The 17,821-nt window shown below is 33.4% G+C and overlaps 1 protein-coding gene across 4 annotated transcripts in view; it reads right to left on the bottom strand.

Annotated features, from left to right (window-relative positions):
• The window catches only part of KIF6 (kinesin family member 6), a 142,560-nt gene that overhangs the window by 114,694 nt on the left and 10,045 nt on the right, over window positions 1–17,821 (bottom strand). For 3 of the 4 annotated variants that reach the window (XM_003640945.6, XM_025148878.3, XM_040697630.2), the window contains exons 4-6: window positions 17,431–17,578; window positions 12,920–13,029; window positions 4,191–4,320 (exon numbers count right to left, since the gene is read on the bottom strand). In XM_003640945.6, the coding sequence (XP_003640993.5) occupies window positions 4,191–4,320; window positions 12,920–13,029; window positions 17,431–17,578 (388 nt within the window). Of the gene's footprint in view, window positions 1–4,190; window positions 4,321–12,919; window positions 13,030–16,179; window positions 16,188–17,430; window positions 17,579–17,821 lie in introns of those variants that run through there. The other variant, XM_040697631.1, reaches the window with a different exon arrangement.

The raw sequence follows: 17,821 nt of genomic DNA, 5'->3' as shown, positions 1-17,821 counted from the left end.
AAGAAGGCCGATTCCTCTGTTTATGGAAATAGTCCCATTTTCTTCAGAGAATGCCTCAGTGAAAAGATACAAGTTCTTACCTTTTCTCAGTGCTCTTTTTCATCAAGTTTTCAAACAAGCGCTAGTAAAAAGAGCACTGACAGCATCTAAAGCAGATATCAAACGGACTTTCTCTGGTCTCTAGATACTATCAGATGGATTGCTGAATAAAGGAATTCTGACAGCATTAGATATTTCACAGTTCAGATGTCAAGAAAATAGCTGCTGTATACTACAAGGCTGATAATAAAGCAGCTTAACGCTGCCTGTTTTTCTGGTTGAAATTCATCCTTAAAATATTCTAATGTTTACACTGTTAGTTCATAGCAGAGTACAGATTGCAAGGTGAAAGGAGCAGAGGGTCTTGTGTTAGAAAGCAATGAGTATATCTGCCTAACCCTTCAGATTTCTATAGACCCATATTATATAGAAGAATTAATAAATACAAGAATAGGAAGTTCCTGCCTTCATATTTGGTAGATGCAGGGGATCTTAGTACTTTAGTTCCCTTTTTAATTGATACAGTTCAAGTGAAGGGGAATTTTGGGAGTATCTAGGCATGCTTGGCATAGTTACAGTTGCAAATTTATTGCTATGAAAATATAAAGAAAGTAAATGTTATCTGGCTCCCCTGATTTTGAAAACCAATGCTCTGTCTTACCATTGCATAACTGCAACAAGTGCGGTTTCCTATTTAGAGCATGGTAACTGAGGTAACTTTAGGTAATTGTTATTTCCCAGTGAGAGTATTTTTTACATTATACAATGTCTTTTATCCATATGAATCCCAAAGCATTTTAAAGACTACTCAAAGCAATATGTATGACACAAGTAATTGCTTTACCACTGAAATGAAAGCACCTGTGCTGAAATGGTGATGCCATTTGCTACTGACATTGCTATACAGCAAGTCTGAAAGAACAGAAATAACTTAGCAACTGATACCAATGAGCAATTTTGGAAAGCAGAAAATTCTAATTCATTCTAGAATGAAGCTCTAACTTGGATAACGCACTTTTTTTACCAAGTGTCACTACATCTGGTTTGTTCACGTGTTCAAATCCTGTTTTTCATATTTCCTCTAAAAAGCAATGAATTCAAACACTGCCAGTGGCTCCCTAAGTATACTCCTGAGAATACTAATGGACAGTAAAAATTAAAGAGATGAGTCCAATTCACAGGTCACAAGTCAGTCTCCATAACTATCTTTAAATGTTTTAAAGTTTCATTCTTTCTTGGAGAAAGAAAAAAAATTAGACACTGCCAAAAACTTACTGCTTATCCCATGAGTACTTTAAATATTTTAAATGATGGAACAAATACCGTGCAGCATGCACTGTCTTCCAAATTGAAACAATTGAGTATTATAGTTATACAACCATAGAGTAAAACATTTCCTTCCACAATAAAATGAAACGATTCTTCATTAGAGGAAAAACAAATGCTAAACATACCCACAACTGTGGTATTCAGAAGCGTCAATCTCACAAAAAGATTTTAATGCTTTTAAATTGATACGTGCCCCTGGAAGGCTACTGTCTCTACCTTATTCTGCTGTCTTAAGAGTAATACTAAAAAAAACTAGGACATAATTAAATTACAGAGGTTCAGCATATTACTGCATAGGACAGTGATAACAAGAGCTTCCAGTTTCAAGATATTAGAAAAGAGCATTTCAGCTGAAGGCATATTAATAGTATATATACAAAAATAAAATGAATGATTGCAAACATTACTGAAAACTGAACTTTTTAAGATGGATTTGCTACCATCAGAGTCATATACACAAACTGTCTTTTGGAATCCCTTATTTGCTTGTATCTGAACTATCTAAATCATGAAGTTGACTTAAAAGTGGAAATATAAATAAATCCATATTTTTTAATAAATTATTGCTGAGATCCTTATACCTCCAAGTGTTACAAGAGACTGTATTTTATGGGAATCAAACAAATGAAAGAACAATCAAGCTTACTCAGTTGAAATAGCAGCCAGCAGAATAATCAGTTTTCTGAGTTTGTTCTCTTCCCATTTCCCCCAACAAGATATAAGAAAAAGATTTCCTATTTGGATTTTTATATTAAGAAGTGTTTATGCATTCAGGTTTCTTTTTTCTTTTTTTCTCTGTTTCCATAGCCTGTAGCACACATCTAAACTAGAACAAGGTATTGGTCTCATAGTGGGCTATAAATAACAATTTGGCACTAATTAGACTACATTAACATTCCCCCCCCCCCCCTTATTACCTATATAATTTGTATGAGTAAGAAGTACTCCATTTTAAGTTTGCTCTTGGGTTCAGATATTTAATGAATAAATATAGCCTGCAGAATATTTTTAAAATTATTATCACTTTTTCTTGTTATTAAAAGGGCAGAAATGCAGCCACAAAACTCTAAGCAGTCATTGTTGCTTTCAAAACAGTATAGCAACTTCTCAAAGAAGAATTAGCTCAGGGCTAAGGTATCAGACCACAATTTTAGAGACTGCTATTCTACCACAGATTTCCTACTCAATCCATAACAGTTATTTTAGTCCTAAATTCCTCACCATTAAAAAAAAAAGAGAGAGAGAGATAAAGCATAGCTTTTCCATTTACTTACTTTTCTATTTAAGTTAACTCACCCTGTGTTTTTCAAAGCTCAGTTAAATAGGATCTTCATCTTTTCTGGAGGTCAGGAAGTGTTATCGCAATTCAATTAAGGTTTAAAAAGTGGATCTCTAGAGAACTCATGGTTGATGTCATAAACCTCTTTTCTAGATCACATCACTAATCTCTCATTTCTGAAAACACTTATTCTGTTAAGTCATATTACAAGTTACTCCATTCACCTAAAATCAGACAGCCCAAATGATAACAAGCGGTAAGCTTTTTGACATCTAGGGAGAAGCACCCCTCAGAGAACTCTGAACTGAACCAAAACATACCTGTTGCAAAGCAACAGCAACTTAACTACTTAAGTAAAACCACTACAATGAAACCCACCTAATTAGAATATTTTTTAGAATCATAATAGCATTTACACAAAATTAAGTACATATTGCTACAATAAGCAATAGTTATTCCAAGAAAGTATTCTTTCAGCATGCTGCTAAACATTTTTTTCTGTTACCACCCTGAATGAAATAACAACAAAGATAATTTCACTGTATGTAGTTAAAAATAATAATAATAGTAAATCAAACTGCAACAAAAGCATAAACAGCGTAACAGTTGCTAAACCAGGACATTCACATTACTGAGTTTTCTATCAGTAGCATCCACAGGTTTTCAGATTTCTAAAGAAAAAAAAAAACCTATTGCCATTTGTAACTTGCATTCAAACATACATTCACTCGTGCAATTGTGTGAACTAGCAGCCAACAAGAACAGAGAGCTTCTTACTCAACCCCATGTTTTAAATTTCTTTCCCCTCATTAACTTACTATATATTTCTTCTGTCAGAGAGAGAACAAAAAAAATAACAACAACCAGCAGATTCTAACATGCAATGAGCTGCACCACAGTAAACACATACTGATAGTACTGTAACACAATAGAAAGCACAGCACAAAAACAGAGTAGCAAGGTCACAGAGTGCAGTAAATACAGATTTACTCAAACATAACAGCCATAGGCACAGAAATTCAAGAAAAGCAGTTGCTTACCTTCAGAAGACCACACTCATACAGAGATTTCCAGTAAGACACCATTGCCACCACTACCAACCCTTAAATGAGGTCTGGGAAGGGGTGGAGCATGGCTCCACTCCTTCCAGTCACGCAGGGGCATTGCACGCACCTGAGCTTCCATGGCTTGGCCCTGCCTTCCCACCAGGTGCTCAATCACTACTTCAAGCTGTCACTTAGCATTGCCACTACCCGCCCATGTTTTATAAATGAAAAAACACATTTTTGTTTCGCTTATTTTAATTGCAGTGAATTATTTAATCAAAGACCGCCATTCAGAATCACTAAGGAAAACAAAGCTCTTAATAAAGTGAAAGCTATAATCAGAGAAATGCTTTTTTATTTACATTGTAGAAATACACTCCCAAAGGAAGAATTTACACTGTTATTTCTGAGGACTTCAAAAATATGAATCTTTTGAGGAGATGTTTAGATATGCTATAATTCTTGTAGTGTCAATTAAGATTTGTAGCAGTTCTTACCTCAGCAATCATTCTGTTAGTGTCTCCCAAGAAGAGCAAGTTTAGGGCTTCCTCTTCATTGCTTGCTTGCTGAAGGGAGAGGTTTTTCAGGTGAATGTTCTGGTCAGGGTCTTCCATTATTGTCACTTTTCTACACGGGAGGAAAAAAAGGACAGAAAAATAGAATTACTGTATAGTTATCTTTGTTCTACACTTTTGTTTTGATTGCACTAGAAGGTAACATCTAAGAACTCAAAATAACCAAAACACTGAAAATATAAAATGCTCAAGACATACGTTAAAGGAAATAATTATTTTTATTTTATTCTGCCCTCTCTTATTTATTCCTTTATTATAAGCGTCTATATGGAAAAAAAAATGTGAAAGTTGTGCCTATTAGAGAAAACTTCAGAACTGTTTTTTGTAAGGTAGAATGAAATCTCAAGAACAAGATGTTAGGCGAATCATCACAAACAAATAACGAGTGGAGCATCTGTCTGCCATTGCCACAGTTATTAAGCACTAATAATGTATAAAACGTAACATAATCATGATGAAAAACAGGTACAGAATATTTCAGGACAACCACACGTATAGCCAATATTATTCTAGTAGTTCGCATTTTTTCAAGACTGTTTCCCTTCTCATTCTTCAAATGCTGCTAATTAAAAAAGTAAATGATTATTTTCTTCACTAAGAACAAACAAATAAAAACAGGATGTTTTCATTTATTTCCTCTGAAGTTAGAAATTTTGTGAGCTGTGCCTCTTCAAGCCTTAAAATTCAGAAGGAAAGTAAATGGAAATGGCATTAATTACAAAGATGTGGTAGATGCTCTGTTCTTGGAGACATTTAAGGTCAAGCTGGGCCAAGCTTTGAGCACCTTGACCTAGCTGTAGGTATCCCTGTTCATTGCAGGGGAGATGGACTAAATGACTTTTAAGGGTCCCATCTAACTCAAATGGTTCTATTATATAGCAAATGCTCCAGGAAAGCTACTTACTATCCCTGAAACTCTTTCTCCATTACTACATAGACTTTTTAATATAATAATTTTTTCTTTTAATCAAGTAAGTGAGAGTTAAACTTCAATGGCTTTACTGAGTACCCATTAGGGTCTCCTAAGCTAGTGCAGTCTATAGTATCCAAAATAGAAGTCAAGTAATTGCATTACTGAATTTGGAAAGCTCACACAGCAAAAATCGTGTAAAAAATGTAGTAACTGCTGAGTCACGGCCCAAGCCACTAATTGAGCACCTGGGGAAAGGACCCAGTCAGCCCTGGTAGCAGTGGTGAAGGCAATTCAACTGCACGACCAGAAGGGGTGGAGCCTGGCTGCACCTCTTTTAGGCCCCATTTAAGGGGTGAATGCCACTTGGGAGAGATCTCTTTATTGTGGAGTTTTCCCTTGGGAGCTTAGATCTTCAGAGATGGGTGAGCAATCCTTTTTCCTTCCCTTATAATACATATCTCTATCAGCAGAAAAAAAAATGCAATAAAAACAATGATCAAGGAAAAACAACAGAAAGCCAATAGTTTGTATGTGTGCTTAAATATATAAATACATACATATTTAATATTCCTAGAGGTTTACCACAAGAGGGAGTAAAGGACTTGAGTTTTTATCTCTAGATGTTTCTTGCACTCTAATTACTCCAAGCTGCTTCAAAAACATAAAGGTTTGATTTAATTTTTTTTTTTTTTTAATAAACCTCGCAGAAACAAATTATGTAGCCAGGTAGTATTCCATAGTATTATTCTTAAGTATTACAGAAGCCATTTATCCTTTGGTCAAAACATTGGAGTGCATAACATAAATAATCTGAATGTATTGTAATGCGTGTACTATTTTCAGGAAGAAAAACATGAATAAAAGTAGATATACTGTTTCTCTAGTAGATATAACAATTGTTTTTCCAAGTATGATTCCTGTATGCTTATAGCCTTATTTTTTATGCTCTAGGATAAGATAGCCCCAGTACAGTCATGAAAATACGCTTTATCAATTAAGAGCATAACACTGAGAGCATAGGTCTGCTCTTGTATATCAATATTTGGGTAAAGCTAAGTTGTCTGCCCTAACTCTGGCTGTGCATGCATCACACACTAAAGCCCATATTTTTTTTTTTCTATTAAAATACCGTGCTTTGATTAATTTTAATATTTTCAAATTGGATTGTGTGAATTATCTCTCTCTTTTTATAATAAAGGAAATCAGTGTTGTTTTAATATAAACATTTGGAATAGTTCTAAAACTTTTAATCAGGCTACAGTTTGTCTAATAACTTCCAAACAACCAAGATATTAGCTTGGACAAAAAGCCTTGGAAGATTATTAAAATAAAAAGGAGATGGTAGGAACATCACAAGCCATTGACAACTTCCTATACAATAGTCTTCTAGCTATTAGGAGGATTTCCAAATGGAAGTCCAAACTTTTACATCTTAAGAAGCATCTGTTAAAGCTGTCTCAAAATGACAAGTTCCAAAATGACAATAAAATGATTTATTTTATTGTGCTATAAAGTTATTGTGTAATGTGATGATAAAATTTTATATAGCTTCCTGTAAATTAATGAAATGTTTAAATTTCATAGCCTTAACTTGGATCTTGTAGTGGAAAAGCTCTGTTAAGTTATCCATTATGACTGAAAGAAGGCAAAGACAAGATCTTGTTTTCCTTATAAAGAAAGAATCTTTTCCATTTGGCTTAATGGATGGAATCTGTAGCAGATTAGGAAGCCTGTAGGATGTCAACAGCATTTCTTATGCCATTAGTAACTCAGGATATTTCCTACATCAGCTGAGCTGCCATTAATGCATGAGAGCCTCACATGAGGAATACTTTCATCTGTAAAATTCCTGTTACTGGTAAATATTGATGTTAAAGCTTATTTTGGTTAATTGATAGCATCTCATCAATTTGTGTAACAAAAAAACATTGAAAGATTTTGGAAAACAAATGACAATTTAAAAAACACGTTTCCTATGTTTATATTTGTCTTTGGGGGCTTAAAACTGAGGATGTCTAAAATGTTATCAAACACTTGATAAACATCTAAAAATAATAAACCATAATACTATAAGTAAGATATATACAAGGATATATAACCTTTACAATTATTATTAGCAGAATACAGTGATACTACCTCAGCATGAGAAGGAGACTATGCAGACAATAATAAATGTTAACAGCTGAAGAGACCAGTAGGGAGAACTTCTTTCCACACAGAGGATCAGCTCTGCTCTGTGCAATGTGTTATGAGAAAAGCCATTCTGTTTCATGTGATGCTGCATAAACTCAGGGCACCCTGCATATGGAGGGATGAACTCACTGCCTACATTCTTCTCCTTATTCTGTCTTATTTAAGTGATTACCTTATATGTTGTCACGTCTTTCTTACTGAGATGCCGAAAGAACTCTATACTGCCTCTTTCTCACCTCCCTCTGGCCCAGTGCAGAATAAGTTAGAACTGAGATATGAGATTAATAGTTGACGCATGAATGAAATAAAACTGTTAAAATTAATGGGCAACTGCAATAATATCATTCCTAATAAAATATTTGTCGAATGCTGAACTATTTCATTTAAAAGTAAAGTCTGAAACAGGACAGCAGTAATCTGAATTCAATTCACTCTACAGAGGATGTAGATGAGTCACCTCAGAAAGTATTCATTGCCTTCTTCCTGGTTTTGAGATGATTCAACATAATGTCGTATACATAATTACATACATGTAATGAGAACTGACATATTTTACACATTTAAAATGCAATTTTTTTGAACTGTAAAGAACATAATCTTTGAATAACTGATTGGGGGTGGCTATTTTTCCGTTAATGAACAAGGAATAATCATTGAAGTGGGGAAGGTCTGACATTGTTGAATCTAGAGTTTGGAGCCAAGCAACAGGTTAATTTGCATCAAAAAGGAGATTAGTAGAAATTATCTATTTTACTTGTATGTAGAAAACTATCTTGAGCCTTTATGATTTTGTGTGGTGTTGGTGTTTTTTTTTTTTCTGTTAAGCAGGATAAGGATTGTCATATTTGCTGGTTCAGCTTTATTTGTCAGCAGTTTAGTAACTCTGTAGGCCCTTGGGGGCAAGTGAAGAAATAGAGTATAAATTATCTGAAGTTGTTTTTTAATATGTTAATCTAGAGTAAGTGAAAATATTTTACACCAACTCATGAATTGTGTCAGTTCTGCATGTTACTGACACATAATATCAACCAATTATTCAAATATCAATGATATCTTAAAATATTTTCTGTTGTATGGAATTCTGTTAAATTGATATGTAGTTAAGAAACTTTCATCTCTCTGAAGCATAAACTAGGAATGGATTCTCAGAGGGTTCAGTAGGATACAATGCAAACTAGCCAGATGTTTGCTTGTTGTTGTTTTTCATTTTGAGTTAACTAAAATCATGCCAAGTCATATATTTCTGTATCAAAGCTGATTTTTGAAGCATTTTGATGCACAAATGGGGAAACACTTCAGTTTAGACTAAACAGTTCAGACTAACTGCTGTCCATTCCCCTTGTGGGCCAGCTCCTCAATTATGGACTGACGGACTGTTATTTTAAGGTAAGCCAGCATTAATTTTTGTCTTCACATGCAAGTGTGTCACCTGCCATAATGTACACAGTTAAAAGTGGTAAATTTTTGGTTGATATGATTTAATCTATGACTTACAGTTCTACAATCTCAGCCTTTACGTTTGTGTTATTTTTTTAGTGCCAGGAAAATTTCAAGTTCTCAATGAATAATACAAACCAGTTAGGAATAATTTATACTAATGGGTTATAACTGAAGATAAATTGGTTTGATTCAGTATCATAGAGCTTCATAAATCAAACTAAATCACAATAAATAGGAAACTGAAGAAGACACAGCCTCTTCTAAAATCTTAGAGCAAGTGAAGAGCTTCAGAAAAGTTTTCCTAATTTGAACAGTCCTGAAAATCATTTATAGAAACAAGAGATGGCAGTCAGTTCTTTTCTCTTTCATCAGCTATATTCTACAATAGTAATTGCATGCCTTTTATATATTTGAAAACAATTTTAATTCCTATTTCCTTCTATAAGCATGGAATGGAAATGTTGATACTGGATTAAATTTTTACATTCTAATAAGTCAGTTCAATGAAGCTGCATGTGAATAAACTATGTTTCAGCTACAGTGTCTCAGAACTTTAAAAAAAAAAACAGCTTTGTACAAGAAAAACAAGTTACAATTGCAAACTAAGGAATATTGTATGTTAAGTGTTAGGGTATTTCAAAAGGTAACTTCTATGGACTACATGTAAAATCATTACAACTGAACACTTAGAAAAAATTTTTCCTGTAAAAACTAAGTTTACTGGGGTTTAAAACTCAAATTTGTTTATGTACCTACTAGAAACATGATTGCATTAAAGATTATTGATGAGACTGACATATTTAATACCTTCTTTTTGTAAACTTACAATATTGTTATAGTGCAACTCATGAAAAGATTTGTATTATACAGACTTACATAGCATAATTTCAAAGAGCTTCTATAATGAATATTGTACATTTAAACTAGACTGAATCCAAAGTTTATGTGGCTCCAAGGGAAAATAATAAGCAGAAAGAAAGCATCTTTCCAGTGAAAGTACATAATACCCACATGAATAGGTGGGATACATATCTAAATATGTATACATAGAGAAGTACACACAGTCTATATTCGCCCATTTTTCAGGAATGTATTTCCAGAAAAATAGTGACTTTTCATAATGAAAGCCTCTTCTCATCTGGAATTCCAGATGAATTTAGAATTCCACAACATCTTAAAAATCAGTGCTGTTTTCATGCCTTGATTTTTTTCAAATATAAAAATTTCACAACAGACTTATTGATGATAACTTTTATTACACAAATGTCATCACTGTGTTTATATGTTCCATTGAACTGACAAATAATATAAAGAATATAGTCATTAACCTAGAGCTCACTAGGCAGAATTGCTTCTGAAGCAAATTGCTTCCATCCTGTCTTTGCAAGAATGTAGATAACAAGAGCACTCCAAAACAGTCTGCATGCGTACTGAACTAACTAATCTTTTGTTTCCTCCTCTAAAATAATATATTTCTTCAGTATTTTTCTTGTTTTCCTTACACAGTTGGGAGAATATCAGCACAGGCTGCTAATATGAAGCCGCAGAAAAAACAACATTTGGCTTTTTATAGTTCTTAAATCCTAATGATACACAGTGAAATTTAACAGGGAATTGTTTAATATCACTCTTTTAAAGTAAAATAAGCAATAGAGTTTTAGAATATATATGCTTATGAAAAATGTGCTTTCAAACAAACCTGGATAAATTATATTCTTCTGTACTTTGCTTACTAGCAGTAAAACCCTAAAAGGATTTAAATACATAAAATTCTCATTTAAAAAATGAAATACATCTCAGGTAGTAACCACTTAAAATATATTAAAGTCTGTGTAACTACTATTTACTTTGCCATTTGCAAGAATGTGTCTGAGCAACTAAAATATAACTGATCGTGTAATTACACTTGACGCAATTTCTACTCCCATTTTATTTCAGACCATTACAACTTATTTCTAAAAGTTTAACCCCTAAAATATTATCTTAAAAATAAACAAAAATGTCTTAGTAACTGAATAATTTTACACAATCTTAAATATGAGTGATGAAGGTATATATTTATTGCAGAATGGATGCTTCTTGACAACTGAGGTACTGAAATGGTAATAGCCATATATTAGGTCACTCTGAAAACAATGCCTGCTATTTATTTCCAGGGAAGCTAAAATCAATACAAAGAGCAGAATAACACTATTTGACAGAACAACTTCTCAGATGCAAAAAACACATTTTCAATGTAGTCATCACTATTACTATGTATTTTTACCAGTGATGAATAAGAGCCTGCATGCCATGCTCATAAATATCCACACTTGATGAAGGTGACCCACTTTCACAGCTGCTATGATGATGGTGTTGCTAGGAAAATGTTGCCCATTCAGCCCATCCTTCATCAGCCCAAACAGATAAAATTGAGGAAGTACCAAACCTGGACTACACAGTGGTTGTACTAGGACAGTCCAGCCAAGATTAGTAGTGTGTCCATGGTAGTCAAACTGGTATAGGGTCTGGCATTATTGTGTTGCAAGATAAAGGTTTTCTTCTCCTCTGGCCTGACTTTGAAAGTTTGAACCTTCAGCTTAGCCAGAGTCATGATGTAGCTGTCAGAGTTGATGGTTTAACTGGGTTCCAGGAAATCCAGAAGGATAAGTCCTTTCCCATCCCAAAAGACAGCATACATCGTTTTAACAGCTGAGGGTTGGGTATTAAAGTTCTTATTTGATAGGGAATTCAGGTATTACTGCTCCATGGACTGTTGTTTTGACTCTGGCTCATAGAGGTGACACCAAGTCTCATCACTGATGATGGTATGATCCAGGAAACTGTCACTTTCAGCCTCATATTTGTCCAATAAGCCCTGACACACTTGTGTAGTGTTCTTTCTGTTCCCGTGTGTGTTCTTGGCACCCACCTGACACAGACTTTGCAATCTGTCAACATTGCCAATATAATTTCCAATGTGTTGAAGCTAATGTTCAGTTCCTCATGCGGCTTCCTGGTCATAATCTGCTGATTTGTGAGGATGAGCTAATTGAGACACTCTTCATTTTGTGATGTGACAACTGTGCATGGCCATCTGAAATGTGGCTTGTCTTTCATATCACTGTCACTGCTGCTGACACTCACCACCTGCAACCTCACTGTGCTTAACATCCATAAACATTCAGCATTGATGGATGCCAAAGGGTGTCAATTTTCCTGCACTGAGGAATTCAGTGACACATCTGTTTCATACACATGTCCATGTCATTTTTCAGACTAGCTTTCTGATGTTTATCTGTCACATGACAACAAAATGGAATATTGGCCAACATAATAAAATAGGAGGCATCATTTTCAGAACAGCTCATACCTTCATGATATAAAAAAAAAAGGGTTTTATCAATGTTGCATTAAAAAAAATGGAGTTTGGTCTGATTTTTATACATTAAGAAATCGATGCTGTGAGACCAACTTGTAGTCCAGCCTCATACTCTGAATTTGTTGTCTTCCTTCCTTATCTATAGACTAATTTGTCTTATAAAGGCTGATTGTGAAAGATTTTGTAGATATAGTTCCTGGTTAGCACATACTGTATGGTAAGCTTAAGGTACATTTTATAGTAATTTTCACAGTAATTCTAGAATCATATGTAGTAATTCCAGAACATATTTTGAGGGGAAAAAAACTAAAGATGAGTTTAATATGTTACTAATGTAATTAGCATTTTGACAGAAAATTCAGTTATATTCTGATATTGGTCCATTGGCAGTTCTTGGTACACTTTATCAGCAGTGATGAAATTGCCATTTACACGTTTCTGCTGTCATACTGAGTGAGAAAACTTATGGTTTCCAGACTCACTTATAACTATTTATCATTTGTTATTTTAAGAGCAACACAGGCCATAAACTCTTCTTTCAGTAGAAACTTAGAGATTAGGTTTTGAATTTCCTGTTAAGTGCAAGGTCTTTAACCTTGCTGGACTTGCATGGTTGTGACCCACATACTTTTTTTTTTTAAACTATCCTTGTCCAAGTATTAATAAATGCTAGCATTACATATATATGGTATCTGATAGTGATTTCTGTTTTTTTGTGTCTATTCTAGTATTTTTGTTACTTACGGCAAATCTTCTAATCTGGAAGCTTCATGTCTTGGGTCCAACAGATCATAACCACATTCATTGTAGATTTCTAAGTATGAAACATGAGTTGTATAGACTTTGCTGTTATCCTAGGTAAGAAAAAACAAATAATAAAACAACAAATAAACAGTGGGGTGATGGAAGAGCTATAAATACAAGTGACAGCTAGGCCAGAGGATAGATTTATCACTACAACTTCTATGCTGCTCTCTCATTCTGTCTCTTTCTTTTCTTGGGTATAGCTTATATTTTCAGTTAGGGATACTTCTATGTTCTCTGAGACCACATGCATAAAATCTAAAGTAGAAAAAGGGAGAAATTTAAAACAAATATGAAAATAAAAGCACCCTGAACTCCACTATACCCATGATTAGAAGAAAGTTGAGTTTGTTTTTTCTTTTTGTATTCATTGGTTCCGTATACCTAGGAAAGTTTGTATGCACTTGAAACATAGTAGACAGCTTACAGAACCATGCTGTATTCCACTTTTTAATCCTATGAAAAAAGTTAATGTAGAGGTAAAGCCTAATATTATGACAAAAAGATTAAGAAAAACTAAAAGAAACAAAGAAAAATGCCAAAGATTTATTTCATATAAAAGCATTTAGTGACGCTTACAACCATTTAGTGACATACTGCTTTCCACTCTCTTTATAACAACTCTTAAACACTGTACATGATTCTAGCTGTTCTCTGTATTCCTCATTTCTTTCTACACTGTCAGCGTATAACTTAACGCAATTGGCTTTTGCAGTCAAAATTTTCTTCTGCCCCAAAGCCAAATCCAAACTGTATAAAGCTCAGCATAATGGACCAAGATTTCAAAAATAAAAGAAATGTAGTCACTTCTTTTCAGTGGGCAAAACTAGGAATCTTGACAAACAGTAACAATTCTATAATCCAATCTTCAGCAGCTGTTATACAAAATATCTTGAAATACAAACCTTTTATTTTCACTGAATACTTATTTCCTATGTGACTTTTTTTTTTCCTCCACATTGACAGATCAGTCTTTCAAGGGATACTTGTTAAAAAGATACAAAACAAATGGTTGGGAAAATGTACTAAGGAACTGCTCAATCTACAAGTCGGAATTTCAGAAAAAAATAAGTTGCAATTTAAAAACAGGGTTTGATTTGCCTTTGTTTATGGTACAGTTTTGTTTTCTTGGTTTCAAACTTCACTGTATCAGTCCAAGTTAAGGTCTTAACAGTCATATTTTTTTGTCCCTTAATTCACTTTCTCCTGTTCCATTCTATATAGAATAGGAAGCAGATGACTCTTTTCTGCTATGTCAGCAATTTCCAAAGCACAGTTATAGATAAAAATAAATGAAGCAAAGGAAAAGTATTAAGAGAAGCAGGTGTTGAGATATAAAACACCAAGAGAAGTTCTTCAAGAAGCACACTGAAAGAAAATGTACAAAGCAGGTGCAAAGATCTGGAAATAGGCAGAAAAATACCACTAGAATCACAACTAAGTCCTGCTTTTAATAAAAAAAAGCCTGACAATGAAAACAAACACTTTTATTTTTCTCAGAAGAATGTACTCAGATTAAGAAAAAAAAAAAAGGGGGGGGGAGTGGTTTTTTTCATCCTATGTATATAGTTAATTATGTAAGCATCATTGGGCAAGGATGTTGCTGTGTTGACGTTATGCATTGCTGGCAATTCCTGATCGCCCTCCTCCCTTTCTACAAGAAAAGCAATTACTCACATGAGGTCGTGTGAGTGTAGCTGAAGATCTAAGGCAACATAACCATATGGTTCTTTCATTTCTATTCACAGAAGAGCAAACTTTTATGCACTTGTAATATGCTGTATAGATGTACCTGCTGAAACCGTATTTTGAAAGAACCAAGGGTATCTACTCAACATTTTTAACCGCTACTCAAGCAAGACATGTTTGTGTGACTGAGAAATATATCCTTAATTGTAACAACTGATTCCCCATATTAAGTGAATTATATAGTTTAAATCTACAGTATAAAGACTGCTGATAACTTCAAATAATACTTGAATGATTAATTAAATAGCTTTTTTAAAATGTGAAGATTAATCTTAAATTAGTTAACAGGCTTGGTGTAGTAAATGAAGAAAAAACACATATATTACACCAGATAGAAAACTCATCTCATCTTTTCCTCTTTTTGCTATTGCACCCTATGCTTGCAGAAGCTATCACTGCTACAAAGGACAAAATAAAATGTATTTTAAATATAACGAATGATCATCAGTGTGTTTACTAATGTCAGATCTTTTAAATTATTCACTCATTTCTTTGCATAAAAAATGAAGCTATTCTACAATACTTTTGTTATAAGTGAAACACATACATACTTTCAGAAAAAGGTTTTTGAATCTGGAATGCCATCGGCTAGTTATGGATATTCAGAGTTCCCTTGTGTATAACAAAAATAGATATGTTTCTTATGCTGTCCTTCCAACCTGTAGGCTGAAGGTCAGCCAGAAGACCAAATATACAATTCTTTCAAACATAAATTTCAGAATAAGAACTTAAAAATCACCTCACTATTCCATTAGATTTTTTGGATTTTTGTTCTGGAAGTATAGAGGTTGGGAATTGTCTTCTAGTTATTAGAAAAATTAATGTAAATGAATAACAAGAAATATTTCAGGGGAGATTTAAGACTAGTTTTCTTATTAATTATTTGTACTTATTTGTTTTTTTTCATTAACTGTTGAGACTTCAGAGTATACTCTATAGTATTTTAAATAGCATTACCTTCTGTCAAACATTGTTTGATGCCATGTTTTCTGTATATAAAATAAAGAAATTTTTAAATTAACTTTCACTTGTTCTTCTGGATTTACAGAGCCACAGAAATGACTTAAAGCTTAATTGTGGTCAGGTTTCACCTCCCATGTTTTCCTTCCGCTAAGTGCAATGGTTTTTCCTGCACAGAAGGTAACATGGATTTTTCTTCAAAGAAGAAGAGTACAAGATTTCAAATTTAGTGGGTTACTATGGTCTCTAAATTGGCTTAATTAATTTGTGCATGCAACAGTGACACTTCAGATTTTTGTAGGGGCTTTTGATTTGTGTAAGCACAAAACTGTTTTGAGAGTATTTTGTTTCCCCTCCCAACTTCTCCAGGGCTAGAACTAGAGTTGTTGAAATAGTGTTCAAAACACTTATTTTTTTTATGGATTCACCAAAAAGTAAGTTCATAGCTCCTAGGTTTAGCTTAATTACCACACTACAGTTATGTGTTTTACCTTAGCAGTTATGTCAAATTCAATAATTTCACAACAGTTTCACAGATCTGACGGTGGTAGGAAAATCTTCTGTGGAGTATTAAAAACAATTAAAAGAAAAGAAATAAGAAATAACTGGGAGAGGACTATAAAAGTCAGAAATATTGTAAGACGATGAAAAAAAGGAGCAGGGAATGAATTGTAAATATTTCTTGTACTTAGTACAGCTGAATTTTTTTGGTGAAGCCAAACCCATATTTACACAGGTGGAGTGACTCTTTCTCCACTAGAAGTTGACAATTCTAGCATAAAACACATGCAAAATTAGTTTTCAGAATATAATTTATTATTTTTCAAAGTATTTTTCTAGCTACTGTTAACTTGTCTTTAGGTTCTGATTCTGTTTTAAAAGCACATCAAAGGATTTTTTGTCTTTGTTCATAAGTTATGCATATGTAATTAAATTTAAAAATGGGCCCAACATATGACAACTTTCAATTCAATCATGCTGAGTCAATCAGACTTTTGTTAGTAATATTACCTACACATAAAAACATTCCATATAAGCTTATAATTGGAGTTAAAAAGAAAAGGGCAGACAAGGAGAATGAACACATATCTTTTCAAATTCTGCATTATTGATTTGAAAATTATTTTTTTCATAACAGGAAATGCATTTAGCGATCTGTCAGTAATATCGTTAACAAATAATTACATAAAATACAAACATGCAATGTGCTGAATTAATAGCTGAATGTTTTCTGAAGTGTACTATTTTTTTGAGTATCACTGAAGAACAAAGAAATTATATAACTTATGAAGAGTAAAAAAGAAGGTCCTTCTTTAATGCAATATTGTTGGTTTATCATTGCATAGGAGTCAAAGCAGTTTTTGTATGACATGCATGTGATGCAATGCATAAAATGAAAAAAAAAAGAGGGTGAAGCAGTGAAGATAAGACAAGTAGAAATGATTATGTGATCTGAATGTGTATAGCAACAACTGAAAAATAGCATGTTTTTTTTTTTTAATCCTTTGATATCCACTGTTTCATTCTACTGCAACAAGAGAGGTAACCAACACTAGTAGCAGCTCATTACTGTATAAGATTTCACAAAAAGTTACACGTTTTCTTCAACATTACCGAATTACTAATTTTAGGGCTTCTTTTAACAGTGTTATAAAAATAGCCCTTCAAAACATAGCTAAATATTTTTTACACCAGTCATTTAAAAAAGAAAACCAACAGATGCAGAAAACAGTCTCCCATACCTTCTGCAGTTGATCAAAAATGTAAGACAGAGTCCTGGGAATTATGCCTCGGTCACTGTAACGTTCAGCTCCTCCTGTGATTGTAAATGTTTTGCCACTACCTGTCTGGCCATATGCAAAGATAGTACCATTATATCCTGCCAAAGCACTACAGGAAAAATTAAAAAAAAAAAAGTGATAATTAATATCTACAGCATGTTTTCTATGATAACCATTATATAGAGCCAAAGTGGAGTTAAAAGTAATTCTTAAATACATAGCAGCTGTCTTCTATTCAACATATTTATTTCATATTCAGTAGAATTTACACAACCTGAAATGTCATTCAGATGTGATCATCTTTTTTCACACCTCACATTTGCTGAAGCACCTAACAAAACCTTATCTAAAA

This window comes from Gallus gallus, chromosome 3, assembly GCF_016699485.2.
Source record: "Gallus gallus isolate bGalGal1 chromosome 3, bGalGal1.mat.broiler.GRCg7b, whole genome shotgun sequence".
Taxonomy (NCBI): domain Eukaryota; kingdom Metazoa; phylum Chordata; class Aves; order Galliformes; family Phasianidae; genus Gallus; species Gallus gallus.
This window is presented reverse-complemented; position numbering and strand designations above follow the sequence as displayed.